The sequence below is a fragment of the Brienomyrus brachyistius genome, chromosome 16, assembly GCF_023856365.1.
Source record: "Brienomyrus brachyistius isolate T26 chromosome 16, BBRACH_0.4, whole genome shotgun sequence".
NCBI lineage: Eukaryota > Metazoa > Chordata > Actinopteri > Osteoglossiformes > Mormyridae > Brienomyrus > Brienomyrus brachyistius.
Genome location: NC_064548.1, coordinates 9,766,454 through 9,785,251, shown reverse-complemented (window position 1 = coordinate 9,785,251; position 18,798 = coordinate 9,766,454). Strand labels below are relative to the sequence as shown.

Genomic DNA, 18,798 nt, shown 5'->3' with positions numbered 1-18,798 from the left:
AAGCAGAGGGACTTTGGTGAGGAGGAGGCAGAGAAAAAACTGGAGAAGCACAAGCGAACAGGCTTGATATGGTATTGGACTGAGGGCCAGTTTAACCAGAGAAGGGCACTCCCTCCCCCAGTTAACCGGAGTATTGCAGGGTTTTTATTTTTCCTCGGTTTTGCTGGATGTTCATGAGGAGCTCAGTTAGACCAAGTGACAGTAACCAGTGCTAGCAAGCTAGTGGGAGAGTGGCTGGACTGGAATTTGTGGCCCGGAACGGCGGACCATCCACTTTGCGGGACTTAGATATGCTTCTCATTACCTTGGATGTGTGAGTAAAATGAAGTGGAATGTGGAGACTAAGGAAGTGGGGAAAGGAATCGAAAAACCGATCTCTATGTCCTTTCTCTAAGAACGTGTGTTTATTTCTCCCGGGTTGCACTAAATCTTGGTGATAATGGGCATGTAAATGGGGGTACTGGAGGTACTGGCGGGGACTGGAGGCTGCATGTTTTCAGGTTAAAAATAAGCTGATAGTCACATTGATGTTAGGTTGATCGAGGCTGAAATTGTCAGAAAGGGGGCAGACATTAGAGCATTTGAGAATATCTGAATATTAAGCAAACTGAAGCCTCTTTTGAAAGTGCATCAAATTGAGAATCATGCCCCAGTGGAGTGTAGACGTGTATAGTGGGCTGCCCACCACTGCCTGATATAATCTTCCGTATTCTTGCGCTATGGGGGGTTCTTGTTTAACTTGTTGGCACTCTTTGTGTTAACATTTAAATTTAAATCCTTCAACAGTGGAGGCTACAGAAAATTCTGATTGGGGTGGCCATCAGCGGGCGTTTTATTTAGGGGGGGGGGGGGGGGGTGGCCTCACTGCACCGCATCTTTAGTATGGTTATGCTGAGAAAATAATCCATGCTTTTATTATTGTGAGACAGGGTGGTGTCAAGGGCAACCAATTATTTTCCCACCCCTTAGATCCACCCCTGTCCCCCCCCCCACTTTATTTACTGCAATGTCTGGAATAGCAGAAGTTTCATTTCACTGCTAATGTACCACTACAGTTATGCGTGTGACAAATACGAATAAGTCTCATGAATCTTGAAATGTCCTTTGTAAATAACCTACTGCATGTGGATCGATGTGTCTGCGTATGATTAAACACGTTTAGGAGCATCAACTGTAACTCTACTTCCTAACCGTTTAACTTGCAGGCGGTGCTCCTTTCCTGTTGGGGTGTAGATCTCGTTTCGAGCCACAAAGCAGATCAGTCAACTGCTACCCTCGTGCTTTGATCGGAGGAAGGTCTACAGGAAGCTACAGAACTTAATGCTCAGTAAGTCTGGCTGGTTTAAAATATTTGGTCCCTTAAATCTTCTTAATGTCAGGATCTCGGTGAGGAATTACCTTGCTGGTGAAACAGCCCGGAGCTGACAGAGACCCCCAGGAAGGGTGAAAGCTCCGAAACGACAGGCGGCCGGTGGAGCCAAATTAGCCGCAGTGCAAAAGGCTCGTCACTGCATACGGTGGAAGTACTTTGCGTAGATGTAGCCATGAAGGTTAATTGTTTATTTTCATATTTTTCTCAGGGTATGTGTTTATGTGTATATTCATATTTCATTTATTTGCTTTTGAACATAGAAGACAACTAATTAAATGCATAAAAACTGATTTTATAGGTTAATACAACTGGTTTGTTTAAGTGTAAGTTCTTGGTATGTCATGTTTAATTTATTAATTTATTAAATGCTTTTTCATCATTTTGAGTGTAATTACCATAAACCTTCGAATATTATGTGTATAAAATTTGACAAGATGCATAATGTATCCTTGCTGGCCCTTACCCTTGTCCTCTGGGCTCCACGGTTTCCTCCCACTGTCCAAAGACAGGCAGAGAGGCTCATCGCCGTGTTCCCTACCCCCTCTGGAATGGGGCCCTTGAAACTCGGCTTGAATTTTATATAATGATGATGGTGCTGCTGGCACTTCCTCTCTGAGGCACTAATTTCTGCCGCATGGTGCGTTTATGGATTCTTACCAACTCAGACACGTTTCTCATCTGTCTTACAACCTCCAAGCCAGTTTTGGTTCCATCCACCCAAAGCAACTTACTTAGACTTTTGCTATGAAATGTCAGTGACTGCAGGTGTTTTTCAGCTACTCCATCCGTTTCCATCAATTTTCAAACCTAATTCATTTCCACAAATGTATGGAAAAATCCGCAGACCAACACCGAGGCACTCAATAATAAACCTAAACATACAAAACCTTCACGATTGTCTTTATTTGGTTTGTGAAGTGCATCATTCCCCGAAAAGCAGTTAACCAGTGATGTAATATAACCATAAATGTTAGTAGTGTTTTGTCTATATAGCAGCATTTCCCAACCCTGTCCTTGGAAACCTGAAGTTGGTCCATGTTTTTGCTCCCCCTGAGCTCTGTGCCAGACAGTCCTCAATTTTGGAAGCAAAACTGTCTGTTTACAAGAGCTGGGCTGTGAAACACTGATATACAGGATAGATTATAAGAAAAAGAGGCGACACAACACCCAGACGTGATAATAATAGTTATATTTCAGTAAATAGTTCATAAAAAAAAGAGCAGAAGGTATAAGGCAGTGCAGAGGAGAGAAAGAATGATAGCGACAGACATCTGACAGCAGGGGGGTGAGGTGCAGTACAGGCCTAAGATTTAGGAACTTCAGCATCTGATAAGAGTAAAATAGGATGCGGGATGTCCATAAATAGAGGAAAGGGCGTTTATGTATAAGTAGTGTGGTTTCACTTTTCTAGCTAATGGCTATTTGGGGCAAAGAGACACAGCCCATAATAATAAGAGCTAATCCCATGCGAAATGCAATTCTCACGTAGGCTAAGCGAAGAGGCCGGTCAGGGTCATTTCAGGGCAAACTCATGTGAGGAATCCATTGTCTTACTGAGGCAGGGTGCAGCATTACTTGTTGGGAACTGGTACTGTTACGAGAGAAGCACAGACCAGAAACGAAGATCGCATTATCACATGATCAGAGAAAGTGTTGAGGAGCTTGTTAAAAACAGGAAGTGCTTTCCGAACCAAAAGCACGTACATGAGGTTATGGGTGTTAACTGTGACATTCAAACTTACTTAGAACCAAACTGAGTCTGTAAACAAATGAGTCTGTAAATATTTCGTGAAAAAGTGAACGGGATTCGTTGGTATTGTTGATGCGCCACAGCACACAGTGAACTACAATAAATCATATCCTTGACATTTAACCCATATGTGACATCATGACTTAGCAGGGGCAGCCAACGCAGTGCCCTGGGAGCAGTAACTCACTGGCTATTTGCTAGTCAGGGATTCAAACCAGCAATCTTTCTATTACAAGAGGACTTCCAGAACCATTACGCCACCACTGCCCAGCACTGGGCTGATGCTAAAAAACCAAATGTAATTCACACACTCCATTACAAAATGATTCATTGCCAATAAAGGCATTGCACAAGATTCCCGATGCTGGTTTCACAAGCCTTGTCACAGATGGTCAGAAAAAAACTACACGATACAAAGGAAGCATTTTAGCAACCCCCACATGCGCCGAGCACCATAGCCATCCCCTGCACTGGGGGTCCCAGGCAGCAGGGCCACCCCCCCCCCCCCGCCCTCCCCGTGATACAATAATGTTGGACCTCTGCTGTAATGTTAATGCGCTTAAGTTATATTAGCTAGCATTTTTTCCACATAGAACAAGTTTGATACATAGTTACTTAATGATTCTGTATGTCTTTCAGAAGGAAATGCATCGATGTCTGTATCATCATCTCCTCTTTGGGATTTCGGTGCTGGTTGTCATGCAGTGGAGTAAGTACACAATAAACCAATAACAAGGCTTTGGTGGAGCCGTTAGGGCTACAGTTATGTAGTGATGCTTTATTTGGCATCCGCACTGGCATATGACAATGTTTCTTTTTGCATCTCTCATCTTGCTCTTCTTATATACGTTTACATTTAACGTACTGATCATGTAAGTGTGTTTGTCCAAAGTCAGGCAAACAGCACATTACAAACATACATGCTGTCGAGGAGTCGACTAGGCATAAGTGCAGCTATTCTGAGCTGCAGATAAACGCCCAGGTCAAGTGTAAGTGGCTTTTTAGCAGGAGCAACACAACTGCTATACCTAATTCAATGATCATAAGTGCAACATAAGAACATTTAAGGAGTGTAAAGTGGGATCAGGCCAGCTTATATACAGAGGTGAGAGTGAAGCTGGGAGTCTGAGCAGAAGGTCAGGCCATTAGTAACCAGGGCCCCCCGGAGCATTTCAGAGAGTTAAGGGTCTTGCTCAAGGAGCCAGTGGACATCTGACTCCTCTAATAAAGTTGGAGCTTAAACTAGCAACCATCCAATCACAAGCACAGAGAGCTAACCCTATGAGCCACACACTGCCTTACATGGGATGCATGTGGATGCTACCCCCCCCCCCCCAGGGCAAAAAACATTACAAAAATCACCCACTTTGAAAAAATATTTTTTTTTATTTTAAATTATTTTTGAAAAAAATCATCTCCCCTTACCACCGCGCTGAAATGTTACAGAGGCATTCTATAGTTATTGTGATTTTAGGAAAATTACCTATTTAGGAAAATTACCTAACATGCAAAAATTGGTTTAAAACAATTGAACTGCTGCTCCTGTCGTAACTAGCCAGCTGTTAAAATAATTTTATCCCCAGATAAACATCTTGGTGAGGAGGTGTTTAGATTGGGTTCAGCTGAAATCAAGTTTCATTCTGACGTTCACACCCGCATGCACACGTGCACTCTCCTAACATTTATGCTCACTCCCATCTATCACTGGTGATTTTTTTTGCAGACAAATTCTGTTCGCCATATCGTATGTACATTCTCAGGCTAATGCCATAGTAACATCTGTGCCTGTAGCAACAGTTGTAGGAAGTAATTGCAGAGCAAAGGATAATCACTATGTAGATGATACTGATGTGCCTTAGTTGAGATTGGCCATCGTGTTTCTGCAGTTCCGTTAACATAGAAGCAAGCTTGGTTCAAAGCAACATTCAAGTGGGGACCAGATGTCAGGGTCAGTGTGTACGTCCAGAATAAAGACAGGCAGATACGGCGTGTGTGTCTCAAGTAAGGCGAGACAGGGCGGGACAGCACCCTCCATCCTACGCTCAGCATATTCAGAGGAGCCAGAATAATCCCTCTCGCTGCGTGTAGGAGGTCAGGCAAATGCTGGTGCTAATTTTAAATCCGTATCTAACACCTGTTGTTTCTCATAGCCCTAGGAACACATGTCTAGCACCCGCTTGACCCCGTAGCCCAGTTTCTGGTGCTTTGTCAGAAGCACACCTCCAATTTTAAATCCCGCCCACAATTATGCTAGTTGTAAATTGCCTATAGCAAACTGTATTCTCTAAGTTTTGTACTCTGTACATCCTGGGACAGGCTCCCTGATAGCCCTTACCAGGATACCCATCCATCCATCCATCCATTTTCCAAACCGCTTTATCCTACTGGGTCGCAGGGGGTCCAGGGCACGAGGCAGGGAACAACCCTGGATGGGGGGCCAGCCCATCGCAGGGCACACTCACACACCATTCACTCTCACATGCACACCTATGGGCAATTTAGCAAATCCAATTAGCCTCAGCATGTTTTCGGACTGTGGGGGGAAACCGGAGTACCCGGAGGAAACCCCACGACGACATGGGGAGAACATGCAAACTCCACACACATGTGACCCAGGCGGAGACTCAAACCCGGGTCCCAGAGGTGTGAGGCAACAGTGCTAACCACTGCACCACCATGCCACCCCCGATAGTAATACCAGCAACCAGGTGTTTTAGAATTTTATTTTAGTAGTTGTGAGTTTGATTCCCATAGCTGGTGGAATAATGGTATCACTGCTGGGTTGCTGACTGACCCTGTTCTCTGGTCCCCACTTGAATGTTGCTTTGAACCAAGCTTGCTTCTATGTTAACGGAACTGCAGAAACACGATGGCCAATCTCAACTAAGGCACATCAGTATCATCTACATAGTGATTATCCTTTGCTCTGCAATTACTTCCTACAACTGTTGCTACAGGCACAGATGTTACTATGGCATTAGCCTGAGAATGTACATACGATATGGCGAACAGAATTTGTCTGCAAAAAAAATCACCAGTGATAGATGCGGTGACCAGTGACCAGGATCATATGCAGAAAGACAAGCTTGAGCTCCAAACCACAAGAGCAGCCCTGGATCTAGGCATAGACAAACTAGGGAAGTCCCTAGGGCCAATCGGCACAAAGGGACCCAGAGAAAAGGTTGGGAAAGTGAAGCAACACTTCTCAAACTTCTCCTTTCGAAAGGGAGGGGAAAAAAATGACAATTCTGAGCAGCTGAAAGAAGCACCAAGTGGGAACAAAACCCGCAACATGGGGACCGGGGCTCATGTGCTTCTTAGCTTCCTGTGAGATGGACTGATGCTTGATATCAGGGCGATAAGGACCAGCTGAGAACTCACCAGAGGTTACCATCGCTGCTACAAATATTGGCACAAAACACAGATGATCCCAGTTCTGCTATTTCTGGGAGCCACGGCCATGCTTTACCCCGAAGGGGGTGCTCCTCCGCAACGTCCCTAGTAAAAAGAGTTGCTATACGGCCATGACCAGAGGACAAAGCAGAATGCTGCTCACCTGCACCCTACAGGCACGACCCAAGGCTTCCCTCTAGATGTCAGAGTAAAACCAAAGACTCAGAACAAAACTGAAAACTTCACACATTGGCTCGGATCGGCGTGCTCTTCTGCCGTTATGGCGGTGCGTCACAAAGGAGGAATGACTCACAAAAAAAGGGGGTTATTAACAAACAGGACACAAATGGAGAAGGAGAAAGTAAAGAACTCCACAAGACAGGTAAAACGTCAGCTAACAACAACTAATCACCAAGGAAACTAACACTTAACCTAGGAAATCATGGAAACTAAGTAAGGAGTAAACTACTAGTGACTCGGGAACTCACACAGTTACAACTACAACTACGGACTGGTAACGCAGAGCAAACAGCCACAATGACAATCTAAGGCACAGAATGTACGCGGGCATTTAAATACACACAGATAAAAAGGGATATCAAGGGGCAAGTGAGAGGAACTAGAGCAGGAGTCACCAACCTTTTTGAAACTGAGAGCTACTTCATGGGTACTGAGCCATACGAAGGGCTACCAGTTTGATACACTCTTCTTAAACCATGTATAATACACATGTTTTAAATGCTTATTTTTAGATATTGCCATTTTCAAATCTATATAAATGCAAGTCTGATTAAAGAAGAATAGCAACAGGATAAGATTCAATTTTAGACGCTGCTCACTGGTGGGTTGTGCTATTTTTAGAACAGGTCCACGGGCAACTCATGTGGTGCTTGGGGGCATCCTGGTGCCCGTGGGCACCATGTTGGTGACCCCTGAACTAGAGGAAATGAGGACTAGGTGAGATCAATAAACAGATACAGAAAAGTATAAACACTAAGAGTAAAACTGCACAGGGAACAGGGAGCAAAAAAAGAAGGAACTAACTTAAATACCTAAACACAAGTTAAACCAAGAGAACACAAAACCAACAAACATTAAACAACAGCTAGTTTGGTTCAGCCTCGAACCCACAACCGAAAGGGAAGCCTGGGTAAAAGGCTTCCTTTTACCCGTTCACCTATTTGGCATATTAAACCACATGGTAGCTAGGGGAATGAGGAAGCACTATGAGGTAACAACCTGGGAAAAAACCAGGAGACGGGATGACCAGCGACACCCACTGGCCAAACAGAAAAATGACACATGGACCAGAGCAGGACAGGAACTGATCCTGACTCCTGTGTCAGAGATCGCATGATGATCGTCACTCAGGAGTCCGTGTGGCCTTGTTCAGGGCCGCGCACCTGCTCCCGCAGCCTGCATGTTAGTACTGTGGCACATTCCTTGTAAGCAGTTACGATTCATTTAAAACTTAAAAAACAAGGTAATCACTTACACCTGCAATGAATATAACGAGCAAATGGCTTGTGAAATATAATCTAAAAGTGCCTGCTCAAAAAACAAGATGCTGTCTGACTGGGATTTTGGAGGTGTTCATCTTCGTCTCTAAAAAGCATTTGTATACTGAAATAGGAGAGAAACGCAGCTGCATTGGTTACGTCTGGCATGTTCAGCAACTTCTCACATTTCACTTACTGATACTGTCACTGGGTTCCTGTTTCTTCAAAATGGAGTTCCAGAAATATTCATATAGAGCTTGACAACTGACCACACCAAGCAAAAGCACCCTGTCATAACTTGAAGAAACACTGCTTTTCTCTAAATGGTGGCCATTTTTCATGCCTTTAACTAAGAAGTTGTAAATGATTGTAAAGCCTTAAAGGCAGTTTTTCATTTATGGATCACTACATTGAGGAGAATTTGAGCATTAAGATCTTTTTGGAAATTTATATTTTCGCTCATCCCAAACACATAAAATCCACCATGTGTTTTAAGTTTAAGAACACAGAAGGTGTCAATGACATCGGCTAGCAAACACAACCTACACATCTTTGTGAAGCGGTTTATTCCAGTTTGACTGAGAATCACCTTGAGAAACGGCTTATTCCGGTTTCAATGAGAATCACTGTCTCACCCATGCATCTCTCCTGCTTCCCAGGCCTCTGCAAGGAGGAATGTATAAAGATAACTATCAAGTCCTGCAGTGACTGCATCCAATCCGGCCGCTTCTGTGCCTGGTGCAAACAGCTGGTGAGTAAGCAGCAGGAGTGAGGTGGCCTGAAGCTCGAGCCAAAAGACACCTGCTGTCCTGTTCTCTAGAAAACGTGACAAGTTGGCGGAGACACGATTGGAGAAGATGTCCAAAGACACTTTGCATTAACAAGTGGCCTCTAGGAACTCACAACTAGATTAGAAGCAACGCTATTGGCAAGTGTTTCCCAGTCTTGCCTTTGGGTACCCATAGTTAGTCCACATTTTTGCTCCCTCCAAGCTCCCGTTCATACAATCCACAGTTTTGCAGAAGCTGGGACGGAGCAAAAACCTGGACTGTCTGTAGGTCCCCGGGGACCAAGTAGGAAACACTTCTATAGGCAACAGAGACGGCTGCCAAGTGCATGGGTTCCCAAACGTTTCAGCCCACAACCACCACCCATGTGTGCCCCATCTGAGACATGAATTAAGGGTAGTGAAGCTTGCTAAGGGCACCACATGGGCTTCCACCGGCGTTGGTTATTTCTTTACAAGTGGTGGCACAATGGCTCAGTGAGTAACGCTCTGGTTGCACATCTCTGAGGTTCAGGGATTAAGTTCCTGCCCTCTATGTTGTCCCCATGTTCATGTTGATTTCCACAAGGTAATCCAGTTTCCTCCCATATACTCTGTGTACCTTGCAACTGCATGCACAAGAATTACTTGCTTCATCGATAAATTTAATTTACTAGTCTAATCTACTTGCAATGACTTCCTATACTTCCTGTACCACAGAATTTCACCAAGCAGGGTGATGGGGACTCAGTGCGATGCGGCACACGAAAGGAGCTGCAGGAGAAAGGCTGTGAGGAGACAAACATCATCAATCCAGAGAGCACTGCCCATCCTATGAAAAACAGACCCCTGAACACAAAGAGTGGTTCGACACATATCCAAGTACAGCCTCAGGAAGTCAAACTCACACTTAGACCAGGTGTGTCTGTTTGCACTACTTGCAAATGACGCTTGCTACCAAGAAGTCAGAAATGTGGTTCAAAGCACATCAAGCTCCTTGGAGTGCAATTACAGGTCTTATCTCTCTGGAAATGACTGTTGAATGCATTTACACCCCGACTCTGTTCAGGTATGCCACACACCTTCTCAGTCAAGTTCAAACGCGCAGAAGATTACCCAGTGGATCTGTACTACTTGATGGACCTCTCCTATTCTATGAATGATGATCTACAAAACGTGAAGAAACTTGGAAAGTCTTTGCTAGCAGCTTTGAAGGAAACGACCAGCAAAGCACGCATAGGTGAGATCGTGTCTCACATACTCCAGTTCTCTGGATGGTGCAGACTCATTACCTGGATTAATAACTTGATGATAATCGGCACAGTTTATCATGGATGCTGTTTCCACAGGTTTTGGGTCATTTATCGACAAGACTGTTCTGCCATTCACGAACACCCACCCAGAAAAACTGCAAAAGCCATGTCCAGATGAAGAGAAGAATTGCCGGCCCACATTTGGATACCAGCACGTGTTGAACCTGACGGACAGTGTGGATACTTTTACCAAAACAGTGTCCATCCAGAACATCTCGGGGAATCTAGACAGGCCAGAAGGATCTCTCGATGCCATCATGCAGGTGGCAGTCTGTGGGGTAGGGATGGTGAACGTCTCCTGAATTTAAACGGGAAGCCTGTGCAGATCATACCTGTTCTTCATGAAGTACCATGAGTGCACGATCATGTCTCTTTGATGTGCCACAGATCATACGTGCATGTGTCACTGTGCACATACATTTTCTCTATATGCCACAATAAGACATTCATGCTGCACTCTGCACCCAACAGGACAGAATCGGCTGGGGGAACAGCACCCGGCTGCTTGTAGTGGTTACAGACGATGGATTTCACATGGCAGGTGATGGGAAACTGGGCAGCATTTTTGAACCGAACGACGGTCAGTGCCACCTGGATGCAGACCAGTTGAACAGCAAAAACAATGAAATGGTAACCCTAACCAATGCCAGAAACTGGAAATGCATGAAATTCTTACTTATGTCCATCCATCCATCCATTTTCCAAACCTCTTATCCTACTGGGTCGCGGGGGGTCCGGAGCCTATCCCAGAAACAATGGGCACGAGACAGGGAACAACCCAGGATGGGGGGGGGGGCAGCCCATTGCAGGGCACTTATGTCTGTTATATTGGAAAAATGGTTTTCGTAAAAAGATTTCAGATAGTTCCTTTATGTCAGTTCCCCAAATCTGGTCCAAGAGAGACACGATCTACCACAGTTTGCAGATTTCCCTGCTCAGACACATCTTGACTAGCTAATTTTATTAAGTGTGTTTGATATGTGTTAGATTCTGGCCCTTGAAGACTGGAATTGGGGAACCTTGATTTAAGTACTTTGCTCATTGCAGTAACTGCTTTATTAATAAGTTGCATTGAATGATTAATTATAGCACAGGGCTGTAGTCTACAAAATAAAGACAGAAGTATAAGTTTGGAAAACAGACAATTGGTTGGTTGTCATGTATTGATATGCCTTCCCTCTTTGCAGGACTATCCTTCTGTAGGGCAGGTGGCCACAAAGTTAGCAGAAAATAACATCCAGACCATCTTTGCCGTCACTGAGAGAGTGGAATATGTGTATAGAGTGAGTCTTCTGTACCTCACAGTGTCACCTGCATGATACTGATTTCGTTAAACAGAAAAGTATTCAGGGGATGTCAGCATGTTCATCAGAGCTTCCAGTGTGGAAGGGAGAGGGCTAAGCTGTGATGACGCTTTGTACCCTCTACAGGCACTGACAAAGCTCATTCCCAAGTCTGAAGTTGGCGCTCTCTCGAATGACTCTAGCAACATTGTGTTACTGATCAAAGAAGCGTATGAGGCAAGCATTTAATGATTTGGATTTAAACACTCAAAATGAAAGAATTTAGACAGACAGACAGACAGACAGAATGACAGACAGACAGACAGACAGATAGATAGATAGATAGATAGATAGATAGATAGATAGATAGATAGATAGATAGATAGATCTATTTTGACACTAACTGTGTAATATGAATCAACATAGAAACTGTCGTCAAATGTGATCTTGAGCCATGAGGAGCTTCCAGATGGTGTTACTGTCACCTATACATCAAACTGTGACGGTGGAGACGTTACAGACACAATAGGGAGGTGTAACGATGTCAAGCACGGTATGGAGGTAGGTACAACATTAATAACAGCACCGATTACATGGCTGAACACTAATATGATAAATCAAAAGAAAGCATGGTTGCATAAAATTTCATTAGCAAACTATGTCACCAGGGAATGTAGCAATTCAGTATTCATAATATCACCCATAATTAAATTAAAAATCACTCAGTTGATACTTAGACTGTGTTGTGCAAATTTGTTTTAGGTCATTTTCAACGTGACAGTAACAGCAACACAGTGCATGGAGGAGAAGAGCTTTCGCATCCGAGCCCTGGGCTTTACAGACACAGTGACAGCGAATGTGCTGACGCGCTGCGAGTGTGACTGTGATGACAGCATTCATCGCGGTACCCATAGTCACTGCAATAATAAGGGCGACGTCGTCTGCGGCACTTGCAGGTATGGCAACAACTCCGCTAAGTCACTGATGAGATACGCACATGTATTAATATACGGCGTACAGGTATGTGTGTCTGAGAGAAGAGTGAGAGTCGATCTCAGCTATGCACCACTTTGAAGGGCCAAATCCAGGCTTCACCATATCAGTAGGGTCCATTTTTAACAATTATGACCCCGGGAACCTACAATAGGGAAGACTTGGTAGATTTTTGCCCCCCTGTTCTTTTTTAAAAGAATCATTTTCTTAAGTAACAATTGTAATTATGAATTCCATTTAAAAATAATTTTTAATGAACATGTGGGCCAGTAAAAGCAGCTGGCTTTTGTCCAGGTCTGATCTACATATTCAGCTGTAGGACCCTTAAGAACCAGAAGCAATAAACAGAAGCTACACTTTTGTTAACCTGCTTCTGATACAAAAAGGTACCTCTGGAACTTGTTCACAAAAATGTCTCATTGAAAATAAACAGTAGTACTCTGAATGATTTTGAGCCTAATGCATGGATTAGGGATGAGGGGTTAAGGGGTTGTATTAAACCACGGCTTAATCTACCTCACAGAATACTCACCCGCATTCACTCACTATGGCCAACATTCACCAGATCAACACATATCCGGATAGGAAATCGGAGTGTATAGGGAAAGACACGAGAAGAGTGCACCATCCATCCAATCTCTCTGCCCACTTCTAACACTTCTCCTATTCAGGGTTACAGTGGTCTAAAGTTTATCCTGGAAGCTATGGGCACAAAGCAGGGAATAACCCAGGATGAGGCGCCAACCCATCACAGGGCACACACACCATTCAAACACACATTCACACCTACAGACAAATGGTAACTCAACAATGACACATGCACAAATAATTCAGATGCTTTATTTCAGTGGTCAAATCCGATCAACTGCAACATAACTTCCAAACTATACCACTGGCAAAATATACTGTTTCGATTCCGTAGCTTACCAGAGTGCACTCTTTGTAATAGTAGCTCTCACTGCAAAAATATGTTGAAGACCAATGTTTTATTCAGTAGTAAATAATCAGCATCAGCATCAGGACTTAATTTATCTTCTGATGCGTAAAGATAAGTTTTGTGATGGATTTCCCTGAAGCTGCGAGAAAGGGTATGCGGGACGGACCTGCCAGTGCGAGCTGAAGGAGTCGAGCCTGGAGCGGCAGAACGAGGCGTGTCGGCTGAATAACGGCACAGAATGCTCCGGCCAGGGGGAGTGTGTGTGCGGCCTCTGCGAGTGCCATGCCAGCAAGGACGGCGTCCAATTCTATGGAACCTATTGCGAGTGCAGCAACACCAGCTGTGAATCCCACACCGGCAAGATATGCGCAGGTAGGCGCCATACCCATGCGACCATCAATGCGACGATAAAGGCGGCTGCTTGGCAAAAGCCTGAAGTATTTCTCCCCAACAGGGAATGGGAGGTGTGACTGTGGCAAGTGCATTTGCAACCCCGGGTATGGGGGGTCGGCGTGCCAGTGCAAGGTGTCCCTGGAAGAGTGCATGAAGAACAAGAGCACCGAGGTGGTGTGCAGTAAACGGGGAGAATGCCAGTGCGGCATCTGCAACTGCAAGGAAGGCTACGAACTGCCCTACTGTGAGGAATGCACTGTCTGCAGCTCCCCCTGCTCCAAATATGCGTAAGGACACAGCCACCGTCATTTGTGGTGTGTGTTCCTGTATATGTCTCTATGTGTATGTGTTCTTGTGTTTGTCTCTATGTGTGTGTGTGTGTGTTACTGTATGTGTCTCTATGTGTGTGTGTTGCTGTATGTGTTTCTATGTGTGTGTGTGTGTGTTACTGTTTTCAAATTTCAATTTTATTTATATGGCACATTTTCACAACACTACATTGTCTCAAAGTGCCTTACAATATCCCTGGCAAAACGTCAGCGGTGACAGTGGCAAGGAAAAACTCCCTAGAAGGAAGAAACCTTGGGAAGAACTCAAAGGGGGAGCCCATCCTCCAGGGGCTGGCAGAGGAAGTTCGATGGGCAAGATGGCGACATCCCAATTCACACTGTCCCAATTTTAACATTTGAGTCTCAAAGTGGGAGGCAGGCAGGTGATGGCCGACGGGTGCTGGTGATGCTTCTGATGGTGGGGCGAACAGTAGTACGGCAGCAGGGCAGGCAGGGAAGACGTCACAGGCAGAAGGGTGGGCAGGCCGGAAAGACGCTACAGGTAGTGGAGACGTCGCAGCCAGCAGGGTAGGCAGAATCTTGATAATTTGGGGTCTCCAGGTAGCACAGCCCAGGAGGGGTAGGGGAAATAAAATGTGCAATTAGCCAAAGTTGGGTAGACTAGAGGCAGTGCAAACAGTTAGATGAGTGCAGTGTGTAAGCTTCGGCAGATATGGCTATGTTAGCATAAGTAGGAGGGAGAGGGAGGTGGGAACGCAGGCATGGGGGGTCCCTGAGTGTCAGCACTCCAATTCCACAAGGTGGTGTGAAGCTAGAGTGACAGTACTGACAGGTCAGTTTATCCAAAGCCAATGGCACCGATCCTCACCCAGCTCTACACCTCATGTAATTATAGGTCTGACTGGGAGTGAGTGGTTATCTGGGGCGTGGTGGTGCAGTGGTTAGTGCTGCTGTCTCATAGCAAGAAGGTTCTGCTTTTGGTCCCGGGTCCTTTCTGTGTGGAGCTCGCACGCTCTCCCGGTTTTTGCCAGGGGCTCCGGTTTCCTCCCACGGTCCAAAAGTGTGCAGGACAGGTTGATTGGTGTCTAAATTGGTCCTGTAGCTGTCTGAGTGTGTGCGCGACTGCCTACGGTTGGTTCCAGCCTGCACCCATTTGTGACCCCAGTTGGGATTAAGCGGTTTCAGAAAATGGATGGATGAATGGGTTATCTAGAGCTAGAACTAGAGTCCCCATAGACTAGACTAAACAAGTGTGTTTTTAGTCTAGACCTGAATATTGTGAGTGAGCCTGAATATTGAACATCCACTGGAAAACTATTAGAGGAAACTCTGTTTGTGTTTCTGTGTGTGTGTTCATCTCTGTTCCTGTTTGTGTTTATATGTGTGTGTGCATATTCCTGTATGTTTTTACGTTTGTATGTGTATGTTCCTGTTTGTTTCTATGTGTGTGTGTGTGTGTGTGTGTGTGTGTTCCTGTAAGTGTTTCTGTTTGTGCGCGTGTTTCTGTATGTGTTTCGATGTACTTGGTTTAACTCATTTAGCACGATTGTTCTTCAGGAGCTGTATTGAGTGTAGCGGTTTTGCAGCTGGCCCGTTACAAAAAAGCTGCCAAAGGAGTTGCACACATCTCGTAAGTGTTACGATGGTGGACAGTCTTAAAAGCAAAAGGCCCTGCAGAGAGAAGGACTCGCAGAACTGCTGGATGACCTACGTGATGAACGAGATGGACGGCTTTGACAGATATGAAGTTCAGATTCTGAAGCAGAGAGGTTAGAAGCTGTATTCATTGATGTTGCTAGAGAAGCGATCACACCAGCTTCTTCGGTGTCATTTTTGGAGTCACTTCGGTGACTTACGATTGTTCCGACTGTGTGTTTCTCTGTTCCTAAGAATGCCCACCACCACCGAACATCGGGGCCATAATTGGAGGGACATTTGCCAGTGTGGCCCTGATTGGAATAGTCATCCTGCTCGTTGTCAAAGGCTTCATTCAGTACCGTGACTTGGTGGAGTTCAGAAAGCACGAGGAAGAGCGTTTAAAGTCGAAGTGGTCTAACGAGGTTAGCACAGCCTTCCCATTAACATTCAGATCATTTCTCCCTCGCTTTGTGCCTTTAGTATTGTGCTTGTTCTCTTCCCAGGATAATGCTCTATACAAAGCAGCAACAAGCACTGTCCAAAATCCTTTTTACACCGGAGACTGATGGACCAGTGGAACCCTCCTCCAGCGCTGAACATACCTCCGAAAATGTACAACATAAAATAAGAATCGTTACTGTCACTACATAGATCGGCAGGAGAGCAGGACAGCACCGACGATATCCAAGAAGAAGGACAATTCAATATAGAGATGGATGGACACAGAAAAACAAACATAAAAAAGAGGAGACCAGAAAAAATGGACGAACACATCCCAGGTAGCAGAAATATACAGTATGGACAGACTTTTTAAAGGATTCATATATTTCGAGTTTATGATGGATATTCCAGTTCCATTCTGTTTTTCACTTTCAGTACATTATTCAGAAAAATACTTGAGATATTCAACACTTTGGTATAAAATAGGATTTGGTGTTAATGATTTTGCCCAACTGTAGGCTAATGTAAGTTTTCTGAGTGTGTTTGAGGTATGCTAGGCTAGGCTATGATAATGCATTTTCGCCTTACGATATTTTTGCTCATGTTAAGCTTATTAGAACGTAATCCCATCGTGACTTGGGCAGTGGCTGTTCAGTATTTGTGTAACAGTGCGAAATGTCAAAGAGGTGGAAATTGCCGAGTGGATTATAACCAGATCTATGGATGCTTTTGTACATTGATGTGGGGGGAGGTGTATCAATTTTAAATATGGGGGAGATGGGGAGTTGCAGCAGTTATGAGGAAAGAGCTGCTTTTGATCTGAATATGAATTTGATATGAAACCATTTCTGTGGCTTCCGCATCGCTGTGTCTTAAAGACATGCAGTCTTGGATGGTTCACAACTTCTGTGCTTCTCCTCATCGATTATTTCAGGATTTTCCTTTGCCGTTTCTTTGTTTTAAATTGTATTATACCCATCCATCCATTTTCCAAACTGCTTATCCTACTGGGTCGCGGGGGGGGGGGGGGGGGGGGGGGGGTCCGGAGCCTATTCCGGAAGCAATGGGCATGAGGCAGGGAACAACCCAGGATGGGGGGCCAGCCCGTCGCAGGGCACACTCACACACCATGCACTCACACATTTACACCTACGGGCAATTTAGTAACTCGAATTAGCCGCAGCATGTTTTTGGACTGTGGGGGGAAACCGGAGTACCTGGAGGAAACCCCACGACGACATGAGGAGAACATGCAAACTCCACACACATGTGACCCAGGCGGAGACTCGAACCCTGGGCCCGGAGGTGTGAGGCAACAGTGCTAACCACTGCACCACTGTATTATACCAACCCTGTTGAATTATATATGTTCTATAGATCACCTGATTTCTCTGTTTATGTCAGCAAATATACTTGATTTATTTGGCAGCTATTTTTATCCTGATGTTGTTGCTTTTATACTGTGTAAAAAAATTCAGAAAATTATATGATATGATAAATGTAAAAAGATAAATGAAGTGAGGGCATGTACCTGTTAATGTTTTTCACGACATAAAATACTTCTTTTTGTTTTATTTCCATCCATCCTGCTTAAACGTAAATACAAAGTTGGTTTCGTTTGTGAAACTGTCGCCTCACTCCTCCAGGGTCAAGGATTTGAATCCCGTGTGTGTGTGTGTGTGTGTGTGTGTGTGCGTGTGTGTGTCTGTGTGTGTGTGTGTGTGTCTGTGTGTGTCTATGTGATGTGCGTGCGCGTGCATGTGCGTGTTTTAATATTCTTCCCATATAGTGCAGGTTCCCCTCCCATTTTTGGTGTAAGAGGTTGAAAAATTGATGGATGTCTGCTATGAGTACTAAAAAAAAGATTAAATTATGATTTCTGTAAAAATGATACGAAGCCTTCATTTGCCATTTGCACAAGTACTGGTGCTTTGGAATTCTTATTTTTCACATGTAGTACCAGTCAAAAGTCGCCTACAAATGGAGGGTGATACTGTCGCATCACATGACCTGGCCACATGACCTGGTCACAGTAGAGATGATTTTGGAGGCGTTTGACCAGAGAGTAAAGGAAAAGTGGCCAAAGGGAGCTCAGCATATGTGGGACCTCCTTCAGGAGAGCTGGGAAAGCATCCCAGGAGGCCACCTTAAGAAACCGGCATAGAGGAGAAATCAGGGTCAGTCAGTGCTTGGAGCAGTTGGGGTTAAGGGCCTTGCTCAAGGGCCCAATGGTGGGATCATTCTACCAACCCAGGGATCTGAACAGGTGACCTCCTGAGTTCCAACCTACATAGCAGCCCCCCCCCCCCCAAACAAATTATTTTTGTAAAATACTTCTTGGTTATTGCATAGTTCCATATATGCTATTTAATAGTTTTGATGTCTTTAAAATTATTCTAATACAGAGAAGTACAAATGAACCTTTCTATGGGTACGTGTGTCCAAACTTTTGGCTGATACCGTATAGCCACCATGCACTCATTTTTAAGATGTTAAAATGTATAGAGGTTCAGAGCTGAGCTTGGGGTCTGAGCGCAGGGTCAGGCATTTACCCAGCAGTCCCAGAACATTTTGGGGACTTTATGGCCCAACAGAGTTACCACTATTCTGATGAGAATGAGATCTGAACAGGCATTCTTTTGGTTATACAAAAACAAAACCCGCTGAGCCACTCATAACCATGACTAGGATTCCCAAGGCTTCATAATTATTATACATGTCGATATCAGG

The 18,798-nt window shown here is 44.6% G+C and overlaps 1 protein-coding gene across 3 annotated transcripts; it reads left to right on the top strand.

Moving 5' to 3' along the window:
• Positions 1-6: 6 nt before the first annotated feature.
• On the top strand, positions 7-17,959 carry LOC125709451 (integrin beta-2-like). Of its 3 annotated transcripts, none has more exons than XM_048977902.1 (17): positions 7-313; positions 1,234-1,327; positions 3,762-3,831; positions 8,674-8,765; positions 9,501-9,699; positions 9,850-10,020; positions 10,130-10,371; positions 10,565-10,723; positions 11,281-11,376; positions 11,524-11,613; positions 11,803-11,937; positions 12,139-12,332; positions 13,446-13,678; positions 13,761-13,986; positions 15,547-15,758; positions 15,880-16,049; positions 16,131-17,959. In XM_048977902.1, the coding sequence occupies exons 3-17, from the start codon at positions 3,768-3,770 to the stop codon at positions 16,191-16,193; spliced, it is 2,346 nt and encodes a 781-aa protein (XP_048833859.1). In that variant the 5' UTR covers positions 7-313; positions 1,234-1,327; positions 3,762-3,767; the 3' UTR covers positions 16,194-17,959. The 3 variants fall into 3 exon arrangements, with proteins under 3 accessions (XP_048833859.1, XP_048833860.1, XP_048833858.1); XM_048977903.1 differs by having other exon boundaries at positions 1,206-1,327; positions 3,765-3,831; XM_048977901.1 differs by having other exon boundaries at positions 1,206-1,327.
• Positions 17,960-18,798: the final 839 nt, after the last annotated feature.